The 21,185-nt window shown below is 40.3% G+C and overlaps 3 protein-coding genes across 3 annotated transcripts; 2 read left to right on the top strand and 1 right to left on the bottom strand.

Moving 5' to 3' along the window:
- The first annotated feature begins 1,450 nt into the window (after positions 1-1,450).
- Positions 1,451-8,057, top strand: LOC133802359 (putative serine/threonine-protein kinase). The gene is made up of 7 exons (XM_062240660.1): positions 1,451-1,737; positions 2,126-2,216; positions 2,785-2,897; positions 3,076-3,286; positions 3,383-3,620; positions 6,886-7,039; positions 7,539-8,057. Exons 1-7 carry the CDS (start codon positions 1,645-1,647, stop codon positions 7,851-7,853), a joined length of 1,215 nt encoding a protein of 404 aa, XP_062096644.1. The 5' UTR covers positions 1,451-1,644; the 3' UTR covers positions 7,854-8,057.
- A 60-nt stretch (positions 8,058-8,117) lies between these two features.
- Positions 8,118-11,055, bottom strand: LOC133802360 (clathrin light chain 1-like). The gene is made up of 3 exons (XM_062240661.1): positions 10,558-11,055; positions 8,860-9,013; positions 8,118-8,757 (listed from the first exon to the last, which is right to left on the bottom strand). Exons 1-3 carry the CDS (start codon positions 10,962-10,964, stop codon positions 8,350-8,352), a joined length of 969 nt encoding a protein of 322 aa, XP_062096645.1. The 5' UTR covers positions 10,965-11,055; the 3' UTR covers positions 8,118-8,349.
- Positions 11,056-15,228: 4,173 nt separating this feature from the next.
- Positions 15,229-17,018, top strand: LOC133801748 (uncharacterized). Its single transcript, XM_062239999.1, has 2 exons — positions 15,229-16,196; positions 16,283-17,018. Exons 1-2 carry the CDS (start codon positions 15,738-15,740, stop codon positions 16,883-16,885), a joined length of 1,062 nt encoding a protein of 353 aa, XP_062095983.1. The 5' UTR covers positions 15,229-15,737; the 3' UTR covers positions 16,886-17,018.
- Positions 17,019-21,185: the final 4,167 nt, after the last annotated feature.

Raw genomic sequence — 21,185 nt, 5'->3', positions numbered from 1 at the left:
AATGTAATATATGAAAACATAAGGTCCAAGTAGGTATTGAGACAAAATACAGAGTCCAAAAAAGTATAAACCCTAATAAATATCATTTTTCTTTTTTAAGTGTTTAAATATATTACTGCATGGCTAATTTGGCACCTTAAACATATATTAAGTAAACTCAAGTAATTAAGTCCCCCAAGTAATTAAGTTTTATTAATTATTATTTTTATAAATGATATTTGTGGCAAAAATACTAAATCTTTACTTAAAGTTGCACTTAAATATAATTTTTTTTTTTATTTTGGTGGCAATAATATTAAATACTTGTTAATAGTTTCACTTAAGTATAAATTATTTTCTATTTGCAGAAAAAATACTAAATTTTTGTTAATAGTTGCATTTAAATATCAATTATTTTATGATTTTTTATAATAATAATACCAAATTTTTAGTATTATACGGTAAATATTTCTTAAATTATTTTTAAAAAATGTGTAAAATCAATTTCAATTTATAATAAAAAAATTATTTTAAAATATTACTACATAACTGCAATTATTATTATAACAAATATTTAGTATTTTTACCTAAATGAAAAAGAATTAGTACTTAAATACAACAATTAATAAAGATTTAATATTAATCACCCAAAATAATAGAATTGTATTTAAGTACATCTATCATTCAAAGTTTAATATTTTTAGGGCAAATATCTTTGTAATAATAAATGAAGTCAGTTCTGTGTCAGAAATTTTGAATGATGCTGACATATTTATGATTGAGATAAGAACACAAATTTTCACCAAAAGAAAAGTATTCTATTTATATATTCAAAATTTGTATAATTAATATACAGAGAATATACTTATTTGGTACTTTGTGTTTTAGCAAAGTATCATTTTAGTATTTCTGTTTTCAATAATGCTTATATGGTACTCTATATTTTAAAATCGTACATATTTGGTACCCTAAATTCAAATTTGATAGATAAAATTTTGTCAATATGATTAAATTGTCATCAGTTATATGTAATTATATAATTAAATTTAAATTTGTAACTTACATAATTGACAGCAGTTTGATTAAATTGACAAAATTTTATCTATTAAATCTGAGTTTAGGGTACCAAATATGTATGATTTTAAAATAGAAGATACTATATGAGCATTATTGAAAACAGAGGATACCAAAATGATACTTTACAAAAACATAAGGTAACAAATAAACATATTCCCTAATATAAACCGGAGTTTAAACTATCAGGTGAGGAACAAGACTGAAATTGTGAAAAGGAAAAGAAAGCCCACTCACACACTCACACACTCACAATGACTTTCCCCTTTGTTTTTAGTATGTTGAGCTGAGATTTACGACCAATTCCCCGACCCGACCCGACCCGACCCGGTCTGCAGCCTCTACTCCATTCATTATTCATCAAAGCTGAACCAAACCCACCAAGACCAAACTCTGTTTTCCACTCTCATATTTGAACATTTCAAGCCCCCAAAAACAAAAAATAATTTTTTTAAGAAAAAACATCTAGAACATTAAATATTTGGCTACATAGAAAATAAAATATACAGTCATCATAGGTTTTTATTTTTTATTTTTTTTCTCTCTCTCTCTCTCTCTCTTATTTATACTTTTAAAATTTTTGATATTTTGATGGTCTTCAAGCTAATTTCCACAAGCAATTCTGCATCAAACTTGGACAGCTCCAATTTTCTGCTTCTATGCTTGACCAGTTACCTTAACCAGGTATAATTTTCTGCTTCAATATACCCAATTAATCACATTGATGTGGTATTTGTTCATAATTCTGGTTATTTTATCTGGGTAGTGCTTGGATTTGGACCCATATGTATATATTTTTTTCCTCTATTTGTGTTGTACTCTAGTTGTGCTAATGATTTTGGTTTAAGTTAGATGAATATAAAAGGATTATGACTTTGGGATTGAATTCAACCTTAAGAGGATGATTGAAAATGTTTTTGGGATAATCTGAACATAAAAAATCTTCTTCTTTCTTTCTTTCTTCTTTTTTTTGTGTGTAAAAAGTATGGAGTCTCATATGGGTATTCATTATATTCATTGGGTTTTATTTTCTAACTTGAATTTCATTATTATTATTTTTTTTTAATGAAAGGAGTTGGAGAAAATTATGAGTTGTAGCTGCTTTGGTGCTTCAGCATCAAAGACCAAAAAGGGTTCTGGTCAGGCTAACCACGGCATAGATGGTAAGAACTTCAAGTTACTTTCTTTTTGTTTATAGAAACAATTAAAACTAATATTAACCATACTAGAAAGTACTGAAGCTCAATGCAATTTATATGGAGACATTATCTTTAAATTCAGTATCCTTTCCTATCGTGTGATTATCAAAATGGTCTATCCTGTACCGAATTTCATCAATATTTCAGTTCCTGGTTAAATCTAACGAGTTTCAGTGTATAAGAACTAGTTCTTCAGTTGTAGTTGAACAAAATTTATGCTAATTTATCATATAAGGATTCTTGTAGTCTTGACACATTTCATTGTTAAATTCTGTACCTTCATTGAAAGATTTACGAACCTCGGAAGGTATCTTGTGTCAGATTTAGTATTCTAAAAGTTTGTACACTTTAATTTGAGGTTAAAATGCAGTGCCATCACCACTGTTACAAGTGACAACTAGTTCTTATGAGCTTGACTTGGAATTTTTTATGCAATTTATGGCTCCTTTCACTTGTAGGTGTTTGTGTTTTCTTGTCCTATCATAATATCATATCTCTCCTTTTAACAATTAGTAAATGTTTTCTTTAACAGAAAATTTGCTGGAAAGTATAAGACATTTCTCCTACAATGAGTTAAAATCAGCAACAAATAATTTTCATGTGAGCAATAAACTAGGGCGCGGAGGCTTTGGAACTGTTTACAAGGTATTCAGACTATTCAACTTTTGTACCGAATTTTGCAGTCATATCATCCTTGTGTTTAGTTAAATTTCAGTTATGAAACAGGATCGGAATCCTAAAACAACAAACTTATCTCTTAAGCTATTTTTTCCTAATATGATCTCACAGTACATTAACTCTTTAAGTGTCAAAATTTTGGTAGGGAACCTTAAAAGGCGGTGTAGTAGTTGCGGTGAAGGCACTTTCTGCTCAGTCAAAGCAGGGAGTGCATGAGTTTTTGACAGAGATTAAGACCATATCGAACGTCAGGCATTTCCATCTTGTTGAGTTGATAGGGTGCTGTGTTGATGACGGAAATCGGATTTTGGTCTACGAATATGTGGAAAATAACAGCCTTGAACGCGCGTTGTTAAGTAAGTTTAACAATCTTAACGAGTAGAACTGAAATAAATTGCTTTGAACACACAAAAAGGAGCCATACATTAACTTTCTTTCTTCTTGCATTGCAGGTTCAAGGGTTACAAACATCAAACTAGACTGGAGTAAAAGGTCTGCTATTTGCTTGGGCATTGCTAGGGGTCTCGCATATCTCCATGAAGAACTCAAGCCGCATATTGTCCATAGAGACATCAAAGCTAGCAACATACTCCTTGACAAAGATCTAAACCCGAAGATTGGTGACTTTGGGTTGGCAAAACTCTTCCCGGATAATATTACTCACATTAGCACAAAAATTGCTGGAACAACGTAAGTTCGTCTTTCTTGTTGACTTTTAACTTGTTCCTTGAAGTTTCATCTACCTTGCTTTTATTCCACACTAGAAAAGAAAGATTTTTTTTTCTTTGATTGTATTTGAAGTTTCTATCCACATAGGTACCTGTTCTAGACAGATAAAAAAAAAGGGTCTTCAAGTGTAATTTTTAGTGGATTTTCTCATTGGATCTTGGGGGTGCCAATCTATAAAGTTTCTGCACTCGAGATAGCTCATATCAAGATGCACAAAGGTGTGTGAACATGATAGCAGGAAATTGTTAGGATCTCACGTTGACTAAGTATGGGATTATAGGTTAGTTTAGGACCCTAAATTTTGCTATCAAAATAGTGCAGAAACTTAGAGAAAACCAGAGAGAAAGAGAGAACATATGAAAGAGAAAGTAGTATTAGCTGAATGAGTTTGTGTATTGAATAGGTAAAAATCAGATACAAGCTTGAAGGTATTTTGAGAGACCTTCCACTCTCCCAATCCCACTTCCCTAAGGACCCAAAGACTATATACACCTTAAACTAACACCCCCAACCAACTAATCCCTACAAACTATATCAACTCACCCACAAAACATAACTACAACTTCCCATATACCTTTATAATATCATTATCCTATTAATTCTCCCTTCATAGGTGTCTATCTGTTATTCTTTTGGGAGTTGTACCCAAGTAATTGTAATAAATGGTATCAAAGTCAACGACCTCTAGTGGGATCCATGTTGTAAAAAGGGGCGACCAACAACGAAGCCCAGAGTGGACCGCCAAGAAAGATCAAAATAGCAGGACAGAAAATACTACTTCAAAAAGAGAAAAAGAAAAAAGAGATTGGCATATTGAAGGAAGATGCAATAAGGAATATAAGGTTTCTCAATGCTTCACTGAGCTTGTTGAGCAGTTCCATTATTTTTGAAAGATTCAGGCTAGCAAATCAACTGGAAATTCCCATATAAGTAGAGAAATTAATATAAGAACTGAACTTGCACATGTATTTGTAATTGTTATGTTTGTGATTATCAAATGGAGTGTTTTAAGTATTCATATAAAGTTGAGTTATATCACATATGTAGGGAGACTTATTCTGCCTTGTGAAATTCAGTTAAACCCAAAAATGTGCTTGTAAAGTCCACATTTTTCGCGTTTGACTTCATCCATCTAACAAGAATTTGCTCATCATTTGTGAATGTTAATCACTGGAACTCTGAATTACTTGTAATTATTAGAAGTTGCTACACAAATTTACTTGTTTCTCAAGCATAATTAGAAAGTTTTAGATTTAAGTTTTCTAGAAATGCTTATAAGAAATTCTAGAGTAACTACAAAAATCTAGAAAATTCTAGAGTAAAGTATTCTACAAATGTCTAGAACATTCTAGAATATTCAAGAAATGTGTGTCGCTAAAGGATACTCACAACAACATGGAGTAGACTACAATGAGACATTTGCTCCAGTTGCACGACTGGGCATAATAAGGGCCTTAATTTCTCTAGCCGCACAAAAGAAATGGCAGATTTTTCAACTAGACGTAAAGTCGGCATTCCTTAACAACTACCTTGATGAAGAAATATATGTAGAGCAACCTCAAGAGTTCGTGGTGCAAGGACAAGAAGACAAAGTTCTCAGATTAAAAAAGGCTTTATATGGCCTGAAACAAGCTCCTTCACTGAACAAGGATTCAGGAGGAGCAAAAGAGAGCCAACACTCTACATTAAGACTCAAGGTACGAGTGACACACTTGTTGTCTCTCTATATGTTGATGATCTCACTATACAAGCAACAATAAGGAGATGATCAAGAAATTCAAAGAAGACATGATGAAGAGTTTCGAGATTACTGATTTGGGCTTAATGCACTACTTTCTCGGGATTGAAATTACTCAAAAAGAAGATGGGATCTTCATTTCACAAAAGAAGTATGCAAAGACACTATTGAAGAAGTTCAAAATGGAGGGATGTAAGATAGTGTCAACTCCACTAGACAACAACAAAGCTCTCAAGAAAGAGGACGGCTCACCAAAAGCAGATGAATCGAAGTTTAGAAGTTTAATTGGCAGCTTACTCTAACTGACAGCTACAAGACCAGACATTATGTATGCAGTCAGTCTCCTATCAAGATTCATGCATGGTCCAAGTCAAGTTCACTATGGAACAACCAAGAGAGTCCTTAGATACTTGCAAGGAACAAAGAACTACGAAATATGGTATGGAGTCACGCCAGAGTCAAAACTCATTGGCTACACAGATAGTGACTGGGCAGGATCAGTTGACGACATGTAAAGTATGTCAGGATATGCTTTCGCAATTGGACCAGGGATATTTTCCTGGGCATCAAAGAAACAAGTGACAGTTGCACAATCATCAGCTGAAGCATAGTATATTGCCGCAGCAATGACTACAAGCCATGTTATATGGCTGAAAAGAATACTTGAAGACATAGGAGAATCACAAGAGGAGGCTACAAAGATCTATTGCGATAGCAAATCAGCTATTGCAATGGCCAAAAATCTCGTATTTCACTGCAGAACGAAGCATATAAGCATCAAGTATCATTTCATCAAAGAAGCTAAAACAAACAAAGAAATAGAACTCAAGCATTGCAAGACTGAAGAACAGTTAGCAGATATATTCATAAAGGCACTACCAAGAGGAAAGTTTGAGCTACTACGAGACATGATTAGAGTTACTGAAATGTGTACCAAGGAGGAGTATTAGAAGTTGCTACACATTTCTTGAATACTCTAGAATGTTCTAGACATTTGTAGAATACTTTACTCTAGAATTTTCTAGATATTTGTAGAACAAGATTACTCTAGAATTTCTTATAAGCATTTCTAGAAAATTTAAGTTTAAAACTTTTTAGTTATGCTTGAGAAACAAGTAAATTTGTATGGCTAATACTCTTTCTAATAAAAGAAGGATCTAGAACAAGTAATTCTAGCCACAAATATAAAGTGGGCTAGCCACTATAAATACCCCATCATGGGTAGCAAATAGTGTAACTAGAAACTACAGACCATCAATAAAATTCTACTACTTTCCTTTACTCTCTAAAACATAAACCTTACTCCTCCAAACCCAAATTTCTTCACTTGTCCACTCAAGAACATTAACTATAATGTCCTAACCCATCATTACTCTATCCACTACTACTACTCATCAAATATTATAAACTACAACAAATCATCACTATTTTCTTTATCCAAATTCACAAACCATCAGTAATAATGGATTTTATATTTGTTCATTGCAGAGGTTATTTGGCACCAGAATATGCATTGGGTGGTCAGTTAACCTTGAAGGCTGATATTTACAGTTTCGGTGTTCTAATACTTGAAATAGTTAGTGGCAGAAGCAATTCAAAGGATAATTGGGGAGGGTCTCAGCAGAAGCTTCTTGTGGAATGGGTATGTAGGTTATCTATTTCTAGTATAAACAGATTCTTCATATCAGATTGCCACTATTTTTCCCTTAAAATATGATAACAGATAGACGATGTTAAATGTGAAAACAGAAGACAGAGATGAAACATAGATAACATCCATTTCAGCTTTTTTCTAATTCTTTGCAAAGTGGCTTTCCAGACACACTCGATATTGTCTAGAAGTTATGAAAAAAATATCATTTATTCAAAATGACATTGAATAAAAATCTATTTTCACCCATTACTTACTTTTTTTAGTTGAAATTGGCCATTTAATCAGGAATATTAGTGAAAGTAGAGTTTTTTTAATTGTTATCTTGCAAATTAGCATTTTTTTTTTGGATACCTGTCTGGAAGGTCATTATACAAGAATCATAAAAAAAATTACTATGCAAAACGACTAAAAAAAAGCTACTTTACAAAACACCTAATCAATCACTAGAAATAACAGTTCCATTCCCCAATTTTGTTTACTTCAATAGGCATGGCAGCTTCATGAGGAGGGGAGACTCTTGGAGATAGTTGATGCAGAGTTAAGCGAATTCCCAAAGGAAGAAGTCACCAGATACATGAAGGTAGCATTCTTTTGCACTCAGGCAGCCGCCAACCGAAGGCCGCTGATGAGCCAGGTCGTTGACATGCTCTCAAGAAACATCCGAATCAACGACAAACAACTTACAGCCCCCGGTTCCTTTCAAGACTCGAAACTTAGAGGATCTTCTTCGAAAAATACTGGCTCAATTAGCCAAGAGATGAGTTCTGTCCCCGTCACTATAACTCAGGTGACCCCTCGATAAAGGAGGACAAAGATTACCAATTCATTTTCCTGGAAAACAGAAATTCTAGTGTGAAAATCTTGAATAGCTTATTTTTAGTTTCTCTTTTCGTAGGTTTTTTTCTATAGAGGAGAGTTATTTTGAGCGAACGGTATATTGTGTATCAAAAAAGTAAATCGTATTATTCTCTCTCTATATAAATATATTTATTCTTCAATATTCAAATGGGAAAATAATGTAATTTGAATCTACTATCTCATATGATGTGACAATGCAAGACATTCAAACCTCACAATTGGTCCAAAAAATTGATTTCGTCTAAAATAACTTCACATCTCAATAAAAACATACCCAAAACCAATGTGTAGAAAAAAAAAGGGTATTCAAACTAAAACCCTGAAAGTAATGGGAGCCAGAGATTACATAAGAGTAAATCGATAGCAAAACACGTAATTGGCCACACAATGAGAGAGAGACAGAGGGATTTGTTTTGAATCAATAAACTATGGTGGCGTTCTTATATAGCAGGCTGATCAATGGTTGGAGTAGGTGGTGCTTCTTCTTTAGAGGCGGTGGCATCTTTTGCAGCTGGCACAGTTTTACCAGTTTTTCCATCTTTGGCGTCTTTTGTGTCCTTAGCGTCCTTGCCATCTTTGGCGTCTTTAGCGGGAGCAGGTGGGGGCGGAATCATGTGAGGTGGGGGTGTGTGCTTCAGCTTCACAAGTATTTGCCTCATTCGTGAAAGATCAGTGGGTTTCCCAGGCTTTGGACCCTGGACAACTGTGATTGATGGCCTCTTGTCTTGATCTTTCTTGCCTCTCTTCTTCTCGATATTCGGAACCTCGTGAGGAATAAGCTCTGCTATTGCTTTCCAATATTGCTTGTCCGCATTTTTGTGGAAATTCTCTTGGTTAGCCAAGTATAGCTGCTCCAGATACAAACATATTTTGAGCTAGTAAATACTAAATAGACCACAACTGGTGTAAGAGAGAAGGAGAGTAGGTGATGAAATCGGTTCAACATTTACCTTCTCTTTTTCTCTGTTGCTAGTTTTGTTAGTCTCGACATTAAGCTTCCTTTTCCCATAGAAAGCTATTATGTATTCCTCGGCTTCTTCAAGAATTTTGTTTCTCATTTCCTTTTCCTTCTTCTCCTTCTCATCAAGCAGAATGGCATTTTGACTGTTACCAGCAAAAGAAAGCAAGTCAAGCATTAGGTCCATATGCATATAATTGAGAAGTCTGAAAACTAATGTTTAAATTAAAGGAAGGGGTGGTTTTATATCATTATCAATGAATTCCACCATTACCCATCAATCTTGAAAGCACCCAACAACTGTACCAGCTACTGTAATTGAAAACTTACTCTAACTATATTTAAGACCCTTTTAAATAGGCTCTTTCTTTACATATTCCTTTTGTTCTCTTTTCAGAGGGTGGAAGAACAACAGCCTAGCCATCCGTAAAGCCAATAACTAACATGCAATATTCATCCCTTGTGAAATATATACACAAAATCGTCATGCCGAAGCACTGAGCTCACAATTTGTCTAATAAACAGTCTAAGGGCCTACTGATATTGTCTAAACTTCTACTAAAAAATCTCCAACTACAATCTCTAGATCAATAAACAACTGACTTATAAGAAATCATCATGCCGAATTACTGAACTCACAATTTGTCTAATAAACAGTCTAAGGGTCTACTAATATTGTCTAAACTTCTCCAACTACAGCCTCTAGATCAATGAACCACTGACTTATAAGAAATCATCATGCCGAATCACTGAGCTCACAACTTGTCTAATAAACAGTAAGGGTCTACTAATATTGTCTAAACTTCTCCAACTACAACCTCTAGATCAATGAACAACTGACTTGTAAGAAATCATCATACTAGGTCACTGAACTCGCAACTTGTCTAATAAACAGTCTAAGGGTCTATTAACTTTGTCTTAACTTCTCCAAAAGATCTCCAACTACAGCCTATAGATCAATGAACTACCATGATGACCCTGCTAAGTGAACTTGCTTTTTGCTCTTAAACATGTGCAACTTAAATGCACATCCTTATAATTCAATCGTATATCATTTCTCATGACTGACAGATTCAAAAGGAAAACTCAAAATTTGCTGTGCAATTCGTATTTGAATCAAAATTTAAGCTGTTCCAGGTCCACGATTTGCTCCTATGAGTTATGGCTTCTGGGTTCAGGTTCTCATGGAAACCTACTTAGAATTTAGCCTACCCCTTAGTATTAGTAATATGCTAGAGTTTCCAGCCTTGCAAAGATCGTATGGTTCAATAGCACAAAAAACAAAAGCTATAAACTACCTATATAACAAACTAGAGGCCTCAAGAGATGGGACACTCTTTGATTGGATCTTTATTACCACTAATTTATAAACCTCACATAGCCTCCTATTTTCTTATTATGAGGAATACCTATGGATCTAAGCTCAATAACCTCTTAAAGAGCTACAATTCTACTCAATTTTGGAGATCGATATCTCATAGTGCAACGAAAACTGAGATAATCATCAAGTAAAACTTATATTCAAGAACAAGTTTAAGCCCAAAAAATTATGTTCACTAAACACTGTAAACCAATTCAGCCAATTTCGAAAATCACGGATCTAAGAAAATTCAATAAGTAAGCACGCGAATATACACAGATCTAAGCTATTAAAGAAAAAGAAACGAAGCCAGTCAGATCGAAAACTCACCGCCTCCATTCACGAAGAGCGTAACCTTCCTCAGGCTCCATCTCGCCGGGAGGCGGAAGCACAGGACCATCGGAAGAGAAAACTCCATCGCCAATTCCATCGTCACCTAAGCCATAAGACTCGAACGGACTTCCATTCCCGTTCCCGTTCCCATTCTCGACGTGAACAGAACCAAACGGAGAAGAATCGGAATAGTTAGGGTTCGGATCTTCAAATCCGAAGGGCGAAGGGGCGGCGGTGGAGTGGTCTACGGAGACATACTCATCGGATTGGTGTTGATCGGCGGGGAAGGTGGAGGAGGAGAAGGAATCGTAGGCGGAGAAATTCTCAACGACGACGACGTCGTTGTCGTCGAAATGGCGGCCGGAAGAGTTGAGCTCGTCGCCGTAGCCGTCGAAGGAATCCATGGTTCTCCTCCTCTCTCTCTCTGCGCCTGAAAACGACAACGTTTTATTCTCTCTGTGGTGTGAAGAGACTAGAAGTTGGAGAGTAGGACTCGCTTTGAATCGGAATCCTTTTATATATACTTAACGGTGAAGCGACGGAAGGTAGGGGAAAAGGTAAACGGAAACGGAAACGGAAACGGAAACGGAAACGGAAGCGATTTTATTTTGACGGGCCTGTCTTAACGTCGTTTAAGCCAAGTATATAATTTGGGATTTTTAATAAATTATTACTAATAAATATAGTCCGACCGTATTCTTAAAGAAATTATATTATTTCATATTCAAAAGAATAAATACTATTTTTGTCCTCCGAATTATACAACTATTGTATGATCGTGTCTTAGAATAATTTTTGATGTTAAAAATTTCCTCCATGCATGTTAGTAAAATATGAAACTTTTGTTAGATTTCGTTAATAGATTGATGATTTAACATTTTGTCTGTTTATGTGGTAGTGTTATGTGTAGAATAATTATTAATTTTGCCCCAAACTTTGACCACTATCAAATAATATCTCTTTATAAAAAAATATATTTTTCTTAAAAATAATAACTAAATCATTAAAAAAATTAAAATTTTAATCATGAACAAATAACTCTTTTTTATTTTTCTTTTAGAATATTAATTAAAACTATTTTAGAATGAAAATTTAAAATAAAGACTAAAACAAAGAAGAAATTTTAATTAAAGAAGAGGACGACGGACTTAAATAAATAAATAAAACTTTTAATTTAAGAAGAGAAGACAAAGGGGAAAAAACTTTGTTTTATGATTTATTTTTAATTTTTATTTTAAGATATATTTATTTTATATTGTAAAAGAAAGAAACAGTAAAAAAAAGTTATTTGTTATTAATTAGATATTTAATTTTTGAGTAATTGAAATTTTATTTAATTAATTTGAAACTTTTTGAATTGTTAATTTTTTTAATCTTTTAAAATGAATTTTTTTAAGGATTTAATTATTATTTAAAAAAAATTAAATTAGTTTTAATATAAATGACACAATTTGGTAATGGTAAAAGTTGGGGGGGGGGGGGGGGCATTACTAATTATTCTACACATGGCATGACACATCAACAAACAAAATGCTACATCATCAATTCGTTAGCCACCTAAAATGAAATCTAACATAAGTCCTATATTTCGGTAATGTGCATAGTTCGGGGAGAATTTTTAACATGGTTAATCATTCAGGGGGCACGATCATACAGTGATCATAGTTCGGGGGGGCAAAAATACTATTTATTCTATTCAAAATAATAGAATTTTTTTTATCAATAATGATATGTGTACCAAAATATTACAACAACTGATGTGACATGACTTTTTAAAAAAGTAGGCTCCGTTTGAAATGAATGTGATTAGTTATAACAAAATATCACGTCATTTGGTGTAGTGTTTTGGTGCATAATTTTGGTACACATATCATTATTATTATTTTTTTTACTATCACTATTTGGACATGATTATTGTTGACGCGGTTCTTCGCCAACAGGTAATTAAGAGAAGAAGAGAAAGGGATTAGTGCTGAAAGTAGAACCGTCACAGATAGGAAATCTTAGAGGATGAACTAGGTGACTCAAGACACGTTTTTAAGTGGTTCAAATGTTAAAATCTTTCTACTCCACTAGTCAATATTATTGATATATTCTGGGTATTTGGTTACAAAGTATATATCTCTCCAGAGACTATTTTTTCCAACCCTTATCAACTCCCAGGGTCTCCATATTTATAGGAGAAGGCACCTGGAAGTTGGTAAGGAGGTCATCCCGTGACCTTCTTATTTGTCATATCAACTCTGTGACATTCATGATTAATTCCTAAACCTGACACATAAGTATGGTCAAATCGATAGGTAAGGAGATAATGGGCCGCACGGCCCAACCCAACCGTGGGTGTCTGAATACACACGTTCCTGCTGCGTGTCCGAGAAGTCAGGGAGATATCGGACATGTGATGTCAGATATAGGCACGTTTATCTTGCGTGTGTTGACTTTACAAAAGGTCAGAGATCCATGAGAAGCTCGTACCATGAGCTGATCCCCTTACTCGACCTGAGGCCTTCAGACTCCTTCCCCCAGTCTTGGGCAACCTTGGCGAGTCCTTGAGGATCCCTCGAACTAAGGGGGTACGACCTCGAAAACAGGAGCTCCGGCCTAGGGAAATTTACGGACTAACCATGATTAGTCCGAGGTTCGACTTGCTAATCAGCCCGTGGGAAAACCAGGGCGTACATCTGCCCCCCAAGCTCTTGCTCGTGGTATATGACGTCATATATAGAAGACCACAGTAGGGGCTTTTAGACTCCCCCACAACCCTTCACATTCCACTTTTTGTGCAGGCGTCTGATACGTGGAACGTCGTGGGTGGTGACGGTACGTTTTACGAGAACCGCATTTAATGGCCTAGTCTAAGCCCAGCCGTCGTTTCGTATTTCGAGTGGAAGGCCTCGGATCCCTCACTAGGGTCATCCAAGAGCCTTCTACACGCGATCCTTCACGTATATAAAAAGGGGGTGGCCACCCTACGCACGGGCCACCCCTTCATTCAAAATTTCCCAAATCTCTTTCCTTCTTCCCTCTCTAACTTTCAGAAGAACGAAACCCTCGACTCAGTTGCTGCCATTTTCATTGTTCAAGAAGCTTAGGCGCACGAGTTTCTCCGAAGCTTTGGAAGCTATTTCACCGACGAAGCTCCTACCAACGCAGCACTCTCGTCAACCTTCCAGCCATACACTGTAAGTTTCCTGACCCTGTTCACTTTGAAAACATGCTACTGTAGCTTAGGTAAATTTTTTTTACTGTAGCCGCATGCAAGGGTTTTCTAGGTAGAAGTTTTGGGAAATTTTTGGGTGTAAAACCGGGTAGCTTAGGGAACACGCCTCATGGGCGGTTTTGCAATTTCTGCCTACTGAAACTTTCCTCCCAAGGAAAATTTTACTCTGAACCCCCTGACACGCAAATTTCGAGTAATCTGGGATCTGTTGGGAGTATACGCGCGTGTTCACTGAACCGCGTGGTTCCACCTTCCGCGAGCTGGGCTTACCTCAGCTCGTGCAAATAATAATTATCCTTCCTCCTGCTTGGGTCGCCTTTTCTAAAATGTTTTCTTGTGTTCACTAGGCGACCAGATGGCTCCAAAAAAGAACCTCCCTCAGAAGAACGTTGGAAGCTCGGCCTCCCAGCAGGAAAAAGGAAAGGCGGTGATGTCCAGCTCGCCGATCCCCCACTTTGGGCCGGCTGTGGAGAAACAGGTCGAGGTGGCCCCCGACGCATTCTTTGAGGCGGAGAGAATCGTCTCAAAGATAACCGACCAGGCGAAGATCAACAAACTCTTCCTCACCCACAACATTCCACTGGGGAAAGCCTCCGTCATTGCCCGACCTGCTGCGGAGGGCGAGCGGAGCTGCACGCTGCTCGATGAATCGTTCGCGGCCTGGAGCGGTGAACACTTCAAGGCAGGGGCCTTCCTTCCCCTGGTTCAGTACTTCGCTGATTTCCTGAATTATGTGGGGTTGACCCCATTTCAGCTCCCCCCCAACTCCTACCGTCTGCTGGCAGGGTTGAGGTACTTATTCAAGAAGCAGGAGTGGGAGGTCCCCACTCCTGCGGATATTTTATACTTCTTTTGCCTAAAAGCCAGCCCGGACCAGCAGGGGCGAGGCGACGGGTTCTACTATTTAACCCGTTTTCCTAATACGGCGGCGGTCATCGAGTTGCCAAGCCATCCAAATGACTTCAAGGACCAGTTCTTCATGTCAACTGGGTTCCGGAACTGCGAGCACCATTACTTCAACCGTCCTCGTAAGTGAACCCTGATCTTAGCTCGCCTTTTAAGTGTTATTTTATTTTAGCTCCTCCCGTATTCCACTCTGATTCCAGCCAATCTTGCAGCCATCTACGCGAGGACCGAAAAATCTGTGACCCTCGGGGGTCAATATGAAACACTGGCGGGCTTGCCCCCAAGTGAAAAGGACTATCGCGTGCTCGTGACGGACGAGACGATGGTGTTCTGCAAACTGATTTTCCCAAATCAGACACTGAACCTGAAGAGGCCCCGGGGGCCGCCCCCAGCCCGCGACAACAGACCTATCATCGTTGAGGAGGCCGCGGAAGAGGAAGACGAGGAGGACGAGGCGGCTGAAGTTCCACTCGTGAGGAATAGGAAGAGGACCTTGGAGGTCGCCCAGGGGATGGACGAGGAGAGGATCCAATTCGGAGCAGCCGCGGGTCCTTCCGGCCAAGGTAACCCTTTCTTGCTTAAGAATGTAGATAGGGCCACTGCGGACCCCCGGCTGGTTAGGTTCAATCCTAGGCAGATCGTCCATCGTCACCGAAGGGACCCAGACCTGAACACACTCCTGCTCCATTGTGTTGACCGGCTCGTGCTGGATCACCAAGAGAGCCGGCCTAGGGGTACCGTAGTAGTAGATAACACCCTAGCCTTTAGGTCGATCATTTTTTAGGAGTATGGGACCAACTTACGCACGTGGCCATCACTCCAGAGGGGCATCTATGCTCCGGGGCTTAGGCAGTATGTAGAAGAGTCTAGCCCCGAGTCAGAACCGGACCCAGAACTTGCGCCTGTTCGGGAAATAATCGTCTTAGGTTCTTCCAGCTCGGGGGGTAGGGCTCCCTTAGTATTCGTATACTTTTTGCCTTTAACCTTTTGCTTTTATTTTTGCCTGATTGCTAACTTGTAATAACCATGTTTTTTGTTTTTGGCAGAAGAGATGTCTCAGCCCGAGGATAGCCTGCGGGGCATAGACTTCGGGGGGAATCCCCCAGCAGGGCCAAGATTGAAAAGGCTCCGAGGGTCCAAGAGCACAGCTGGGGGCTCCACCAAATCTCCAGCAAAGGAGAAGGAAAAAACCCCATCATCCCAGGTCGAGGGGGCAATTCTTCTTGCTGCCGGAGCAGGACACATGCCCCCGCCGCCCCATCGATCTCCATCAGCCACCCAGGACGTGGGAATGGAGGTCGGGACCCCGGCTGCAGTGGTCCCCGACGTACGCATCTCGGTCGATCCCCAGGATCTGGAGAAGATCCCAGAAGCCTTCCAGGGGACGGTGTATGAGTCGGCGAGCTACGCCGTCAACCATTTCTACAAGTTCAAAGAGAAGGAGCTCCGGGCTATTGAGACAATGAGCCCGGTCCACGTAATAGAGTCTTCGATGGACATGACCCTAACGGTAAGCCGCCCCATTCTTTTAAAGCTTTAACCCTCACACACCGCCTTATTTTTCCACTTAGCCAATTTATCTTTCATTTCTCGCAGGGCATCGCTGCCGTACACCGAGGCATCACCAGGACCAGAGCTCAGCTCGAGGAGATGAGGGCTGAGCACCAGACCGCCCTTCAGGAGGCGAAAGATGCGCTGGCGACCTCGAAGGCCGAGCTAGAGAGGACCCGCTCGAAGGTCCAAGAGCTTGAGACATCCCTTGCCACCTCGCGAACAGACCTCGAGGCAGCGAAGACCGAGGCCCAGGCCGCCCTTGAAGCCGAACGGGCCACCTCGGAACAGTCCATGCAGGAACTGTTCTATCGTTGCTGGGCCCACAACCCGGAGGCTGACTTCTCTTTCATGCCGTCGAGTCTCTGGGCGCGCTTGTTGGTGAAGTTCCAAGCCCACTTGACAAAGAGGTGCCGCCCTCGGAGACTGGGGAAGCCTCTGGTGCGGCGGAGCAGGGTGAGACCGCGACCTCCAAGGGGCCGACTGACGGGGCTTAGGGCGCTTTTTTCTTCTCTTTTTTATTTTGAAGTATTTTGTGTAATCCTTAGCACGAGGTATTTTTACCTCGAGACAATTTGCCTTGCAATTTTAACTTATATATTTCTTCATGCTTTTGGCTACAATACACTTCTTTTTTTTTTTTTTTGATAAACTTAGTTCGTGTTAACCGTTATTTATATCCCGAGCCCTTTAAGAAGAACCACGATCCATAAATTTAAGTTAACTTCTAAGTTTTATGACCCGGTTAAAACCAGGAGCTTATTTTGAAAACTTAGTTTGCGTCAACTTTTATCCATGTCTCGAGTTCTTTAAGAAGAACCACGATCAATGAATTTAAGTTAACTTCTAAGTTTTGTGACCCGGTTAAAACCAGGAGCTTATTTTGAAAACTTAGTTCGCGTCAACTTTTATCCATATCTCGAGTTCTTTAAGAAGAACCACGATCAATAAATTTAAGTTAACTTCTAAGTTTTATGACCCGGTTAAAACCAGGAGCTTATTTTGAAAACTTAGTTCGCGTCAACTTTTATCCATATCTCGAGTTCTTTAAGAAGAACCACGATCAATAAATTTAAGTTAACTTCTAAGTTTTATGACCCGGTTAAAACCAGGAGCTTATTTTGAAAACTTAGTTCGCGTCAACTTTTATCCATATCTCGAGTTCTTTAAGAAGAACCACGATCAATAAATTTAAGTTAACTTCTAAGTTTTGTGACCCGGTTAAAACCAGGAGCTTATTTTGAAAACTTAGTTCGCGTCAACTTTTATCCATATCTCGAGTTCTTTAAGAAGAACCACGATCAATAAATTTAAGTTAACTTCTAAGTTTTGTGACCCGGTTAAAACCAGGATATGACTTAGTTGGCGTTAACCCTTATCCATATCTCGAGCTCTTTAAGAAGAGCAACGATCCATAGATAAGAATCAACATCTAAGTCGTTAAGGAGACCTGGTTATATCCAGGTACCATATGCCCCCCAAGTAACTGGGAAAGGGTCTTTCGTGGTTACTTTAAAAAGAAAAACTTGCAAATAAAAAGAAAAAATTGATTTTTATTAATACATAAAAGGTGGCCTTCCAGGCCTTACAAGTGGATCATTGATAATATTTCTTCAAGTGGATGGCGTTCCAAGTCCGTGGGACTGCCCATCCATCAAGTCGAGCTAACTTATAAGTTCCTTCCTTGATGACTTCAATGACCTGGTATGGTCCTTCCCAGCTCGGTCCCAAGACTCCATCTTTGGGATCTTTCTCGGCTAGGAAAACTCTCCTTAGGACCAAGTCGCCAACGCTAAAGGTACGTTTTTTGACTTTAGTGTTGAAGTAGCGAGTGATCTTCTGCTGATAATGGGCGAGCTGGAGCTGCGAATCCTCTCGCCTTTCATCGATAATGTCTAGGGAATGGCATAGGAGCTCGTGGTTCCTATCTTGGTCGTAAGACTGGGCTCTATGCGACAGAACCTTAACTTCCACGGGGAGGACTGCTTCACTCCCAAAGGTTAGGGAGAAAGGAGTGTGTCCCGTAGGAGTCCGATGCGAGGTCCGGTATGCCCAAAGGACCTGGGGGAGCTGTTCTGGCCAGACCCCCTTTGCCTCATCTAATATTTTCTTGAGGCTCGCCTTTAGAGTCTTGTTGACAGCCTCGACCTGGCCGTTTGCCTGAGGATAGGCCACAGAGGAGAAGCTTTTCACAATTCCGTGCCTTTCACAAAACTCGGTGAACAGGTCGCTGTCGAACTGAGTGCCGTTGTCGGAGACAATTTTCTTCGGCAGGCCGAACCGACAGATGATGCTTTTAACCACAAAGTCAAGTACCTTCTTCGATGTTATTGTTGCCAACGGCTCTGCCTCGGCCCACTTAGTAAAGTAGTCGATGGCTACCACGGCGTAATGAACCCCGCCCTTTCCGGTAGGCAGGGCGCCTACTAAATCTATCCCCCAAACGGCGAATGGCCAAGGGGCCGAGATCATTTTCAGTTCGACTGGAGGAGCTCGGGAAACCGCAGCAAAACGCTGGAAACTTGTCGCACTTTTTCACATATGAAATCGAGTCTTTGGACAGAGTTGGCCAGTAATAACCTTGCCTGAGAACCTTTAAGGCCAGGCTTTGCCCCCCAGCATGGTCTCCGCAGAATCCTTCATGAATTTCCTGCAGGATGGCCTGTGCCTCACTTGGATGAACGCACCGGAGGAGAGGCAGGGAATATCCACGTCGGTACAACACACCATCGACCAGCGTATACCTCGGAGCTTGATACAAGATTCGCCGCGCATCGTTACGTCCCTCGGGCAACTTGCCCTGGGTGAGATACTCAATGACAGGAGTCATCCAGGTCGGCCTAGCATCAATCATCTCGACCTCTGCCCGATCTCCTTCTATACTTGGTTCTTTCAAGAATTCTATTGGCACCAACCCAAGGGTTTTTGTCTCTCCCGAGGTGGCGAGTTTGGCGAGAGCATTTGCGTTGGCGTTCTGTTCTCGAGGTATTTGCTCGATCGATCCTCGCTCGAATGCAGACAGCTCGGATTTTACCTTTGCCAAATAGGCGGCCATCTTGGGTCCCCGCGCCTGATATTCGCCCAGAACCTGGTTTACCACGAGCTGGGAGTCACTGAAGCACTGGACAGAGCTCGCCTTTAACTCCTTAGCTACCCTCAGCCCAGCTAACAAAGCTTTGTACTCTGCCTCATTGTTAGACGCCTTGAACCCGAACCTTAGCGCCGAGTGGAATCTATGCCCTCGGGGGATATTAGAATGATTCCGGCCCCGGAGCCGTTCTTGTTAGATGAACCATCAACGAAGATCTTCCACGACGAATGCGGCGAGGTGACTTGAAGTAGGCCTTCTGATGGATCCTCCTGGAATCCCGTGCACTCTGCCACGAAGTCAGCCAATGCCTGACTTTTTATGGCAGTTCGTGGAGTATAGAAAATCTCGAACTGACTGAGTTCGACTGCCCACTTTAACAAACGTCTTGATGCTTCAGGCTTTTGCAAAACCTGCCTTAGAGGCTAATCGGTCATGACGTGTACCGAGTGGGACTGGAAATACGGTCTGAGCTTTCGCGAGGCTGTGATTAGGCAAAACGCCAATTTTTCCATCAGTGGGTACCGTGATTCTGCTCCGAGGAGTCTCTTGCTGATGTAGTAGACTGGCTTTTGAACTTGGTCCTCTTCTCGTACTAGCACGGCGGCTAGCTGCATCCTCAGTGACGGCCATGTAGAGGAAAAGAGGCTCTCCTACCCTGGGCTTGGACAGCACGGGCGGTTCAGCCAGATGCGCCTTCAGATCGAGGAATGCGCTTTCGCACTCTACTGTCCACTCAAACTTCTTGTTTCCCCGGAGCAGGTTGTAGAAGGGCAAACACTTGTCGGTTGACTTGGAAATGAACCGGTTGAGTGCTGCCACCCTTCCTGTGAGGCCTTGGACATCTTTCCGCGACCTGGGGGAAGGAAGCTCGAGCAGTGACCTGATTTTGTCGGGGTTCGCCTCGATTCCTCGGGTATTGACTATGAACCCCAGGAACTTCCCCGATGCGACACCGAACGTGCATTTCTGAGGATTGAGCCTCATGCCGTATTCCCGTAGTATCTTAAAACATTCTTCCAGGTCGGAAACATGGTTGTCGGCAGTCTTTGACTTGACGAGCATGTCATCAACATACACTTCCATGTTCTTTCCGATCTGGTCCGCGAACATTCTGTTTACTAGCCTCTGGTAGGTAGCTCCGGCATTCTTCAGGCCAAACGGCATGACCTTATAGCAATAGACATTTGTTGGGGTCATGAAGCTGGTATGCTCCTGGTCTGTCGGATTCATCGCGATCTGATTGTAGCCTGAGTACGCGTCCATGAAGGACATGAGCTCGTGCCCCGCCCGTAGCATCCACCAGCTGATCGATCCTTGGTAATGGAAAGCAATCCTTGGGGCAGGCTTTATTCAGGTCGGAGAAGTCAATGCATGTCCGCCATTTCCCGTTGGGCTTTGGAACTAGCACGGGATTGGCGACCCATATTGGAAATTTGGCTTCGCGGATAAAGCCACACTTTTTGAGCCGGGCCACTTCTTCTTCTAGGGCTTCAGCTCGAGTTGTTCCTAAACGCCTTTGCTTTTGAGACTTGGCAGGAACGCTTTTATCCAGATGGAGCGTGTGCATGATGATACTCAGGTTGATCCCCACCATGTCCTCGTGGGACCATGCGAATACGCTTTTATTCTTCAGAAACGTCATCAGCTCCGCCTTTCTCTTGTCGCAGAGGTTCTTCCCAAGCTTAACCGTCTGTGACGGATTTTGTTTATCAATGTTCACCTCCTCGAGCTCCTCAATAGCCTGGAGCTCGGATCTGTCCTCGCCTACTCGGGGGTCAACGTCCTCACTCAAGGCGATCTTTTCCTCTTCGGGATTCTGAGGTTTTTCAATCTCAGGAGCCGCCAAGGGTCCCTGAG

The sequence above is a fragment of the Humulus lupulus genome, chromosome 9 (genome assembly GCF_963169125.1).
Source record: "Humulus lupulus chromosome 9, drHumLupu1.1, whole genome shotgun sequence".
In the NCBI taxonomy this organism is placed as follows: Eukaryota; Viridiplantae; Streptophyta; class Magnoliopsida; order Rosales; family Cannabaceae; genus Humulus; species Humulus lupulus.
This window is presented reverse-complemented; position numbering and strand designations above follow the sequence as displayed.

Coding starts and splice junctions, on each gene's coding strand:
- LOC133802359 (XM_062240660.1), top strand. CDS start 1,645: ATGGTCTTCAAGCTAATTTCCACAAGCAATTCTGCATCAAACTTGGAC. Junction 3,287..3,382: donor CCTTGAACGCGCGTTGTTAA/GTAAGTTTAACA, acceptor CTTGCATTGCAG/GTTCAAGGGTTACAAACATC. Junction 7,040..7,538: donor AGAAGCTTCTTGTGGAATGG/GTATGTAGGTTA, acceptor TTACTTCAATAG/GCATGGCAGCTTCATGAGGA.
- LOC133802360 (XM_062240661.1), bottom strand. CDS start 10,964: ATGGATTCCTTCGACGGCTACGGCGACGAGCTCAACTCTTCCGGCCGC. Junction 9,014..10,557: donor GCTCTTCGTGAATGGAGGCG/GTGAGTTTTCGA, acceptor TGCTGGTAACAG/TCAAAATGCCATTCTGCTTG. Junction 8,758..8,859: donor GCAACAGAGAAAAAGAGAAG/GTAAATGTTGAA, acceptor TATCTGGAGCAG/CTATACTTGGCTAACCAAGA.
- LOC133801748 (XM_062239999.1), top strand. CDS start 15,738: ATGTCTCAGCCCGAGGATAGCCTGCGGGGCATAGACTTCGGGGGGAAT. Junction 16,197..16,282: donor CGATGGACATGACCCTAACG/GTAAGCCGCCCC, acceptor CATTTCTCGCAG/GGCATCGCTGCCGTACACCG.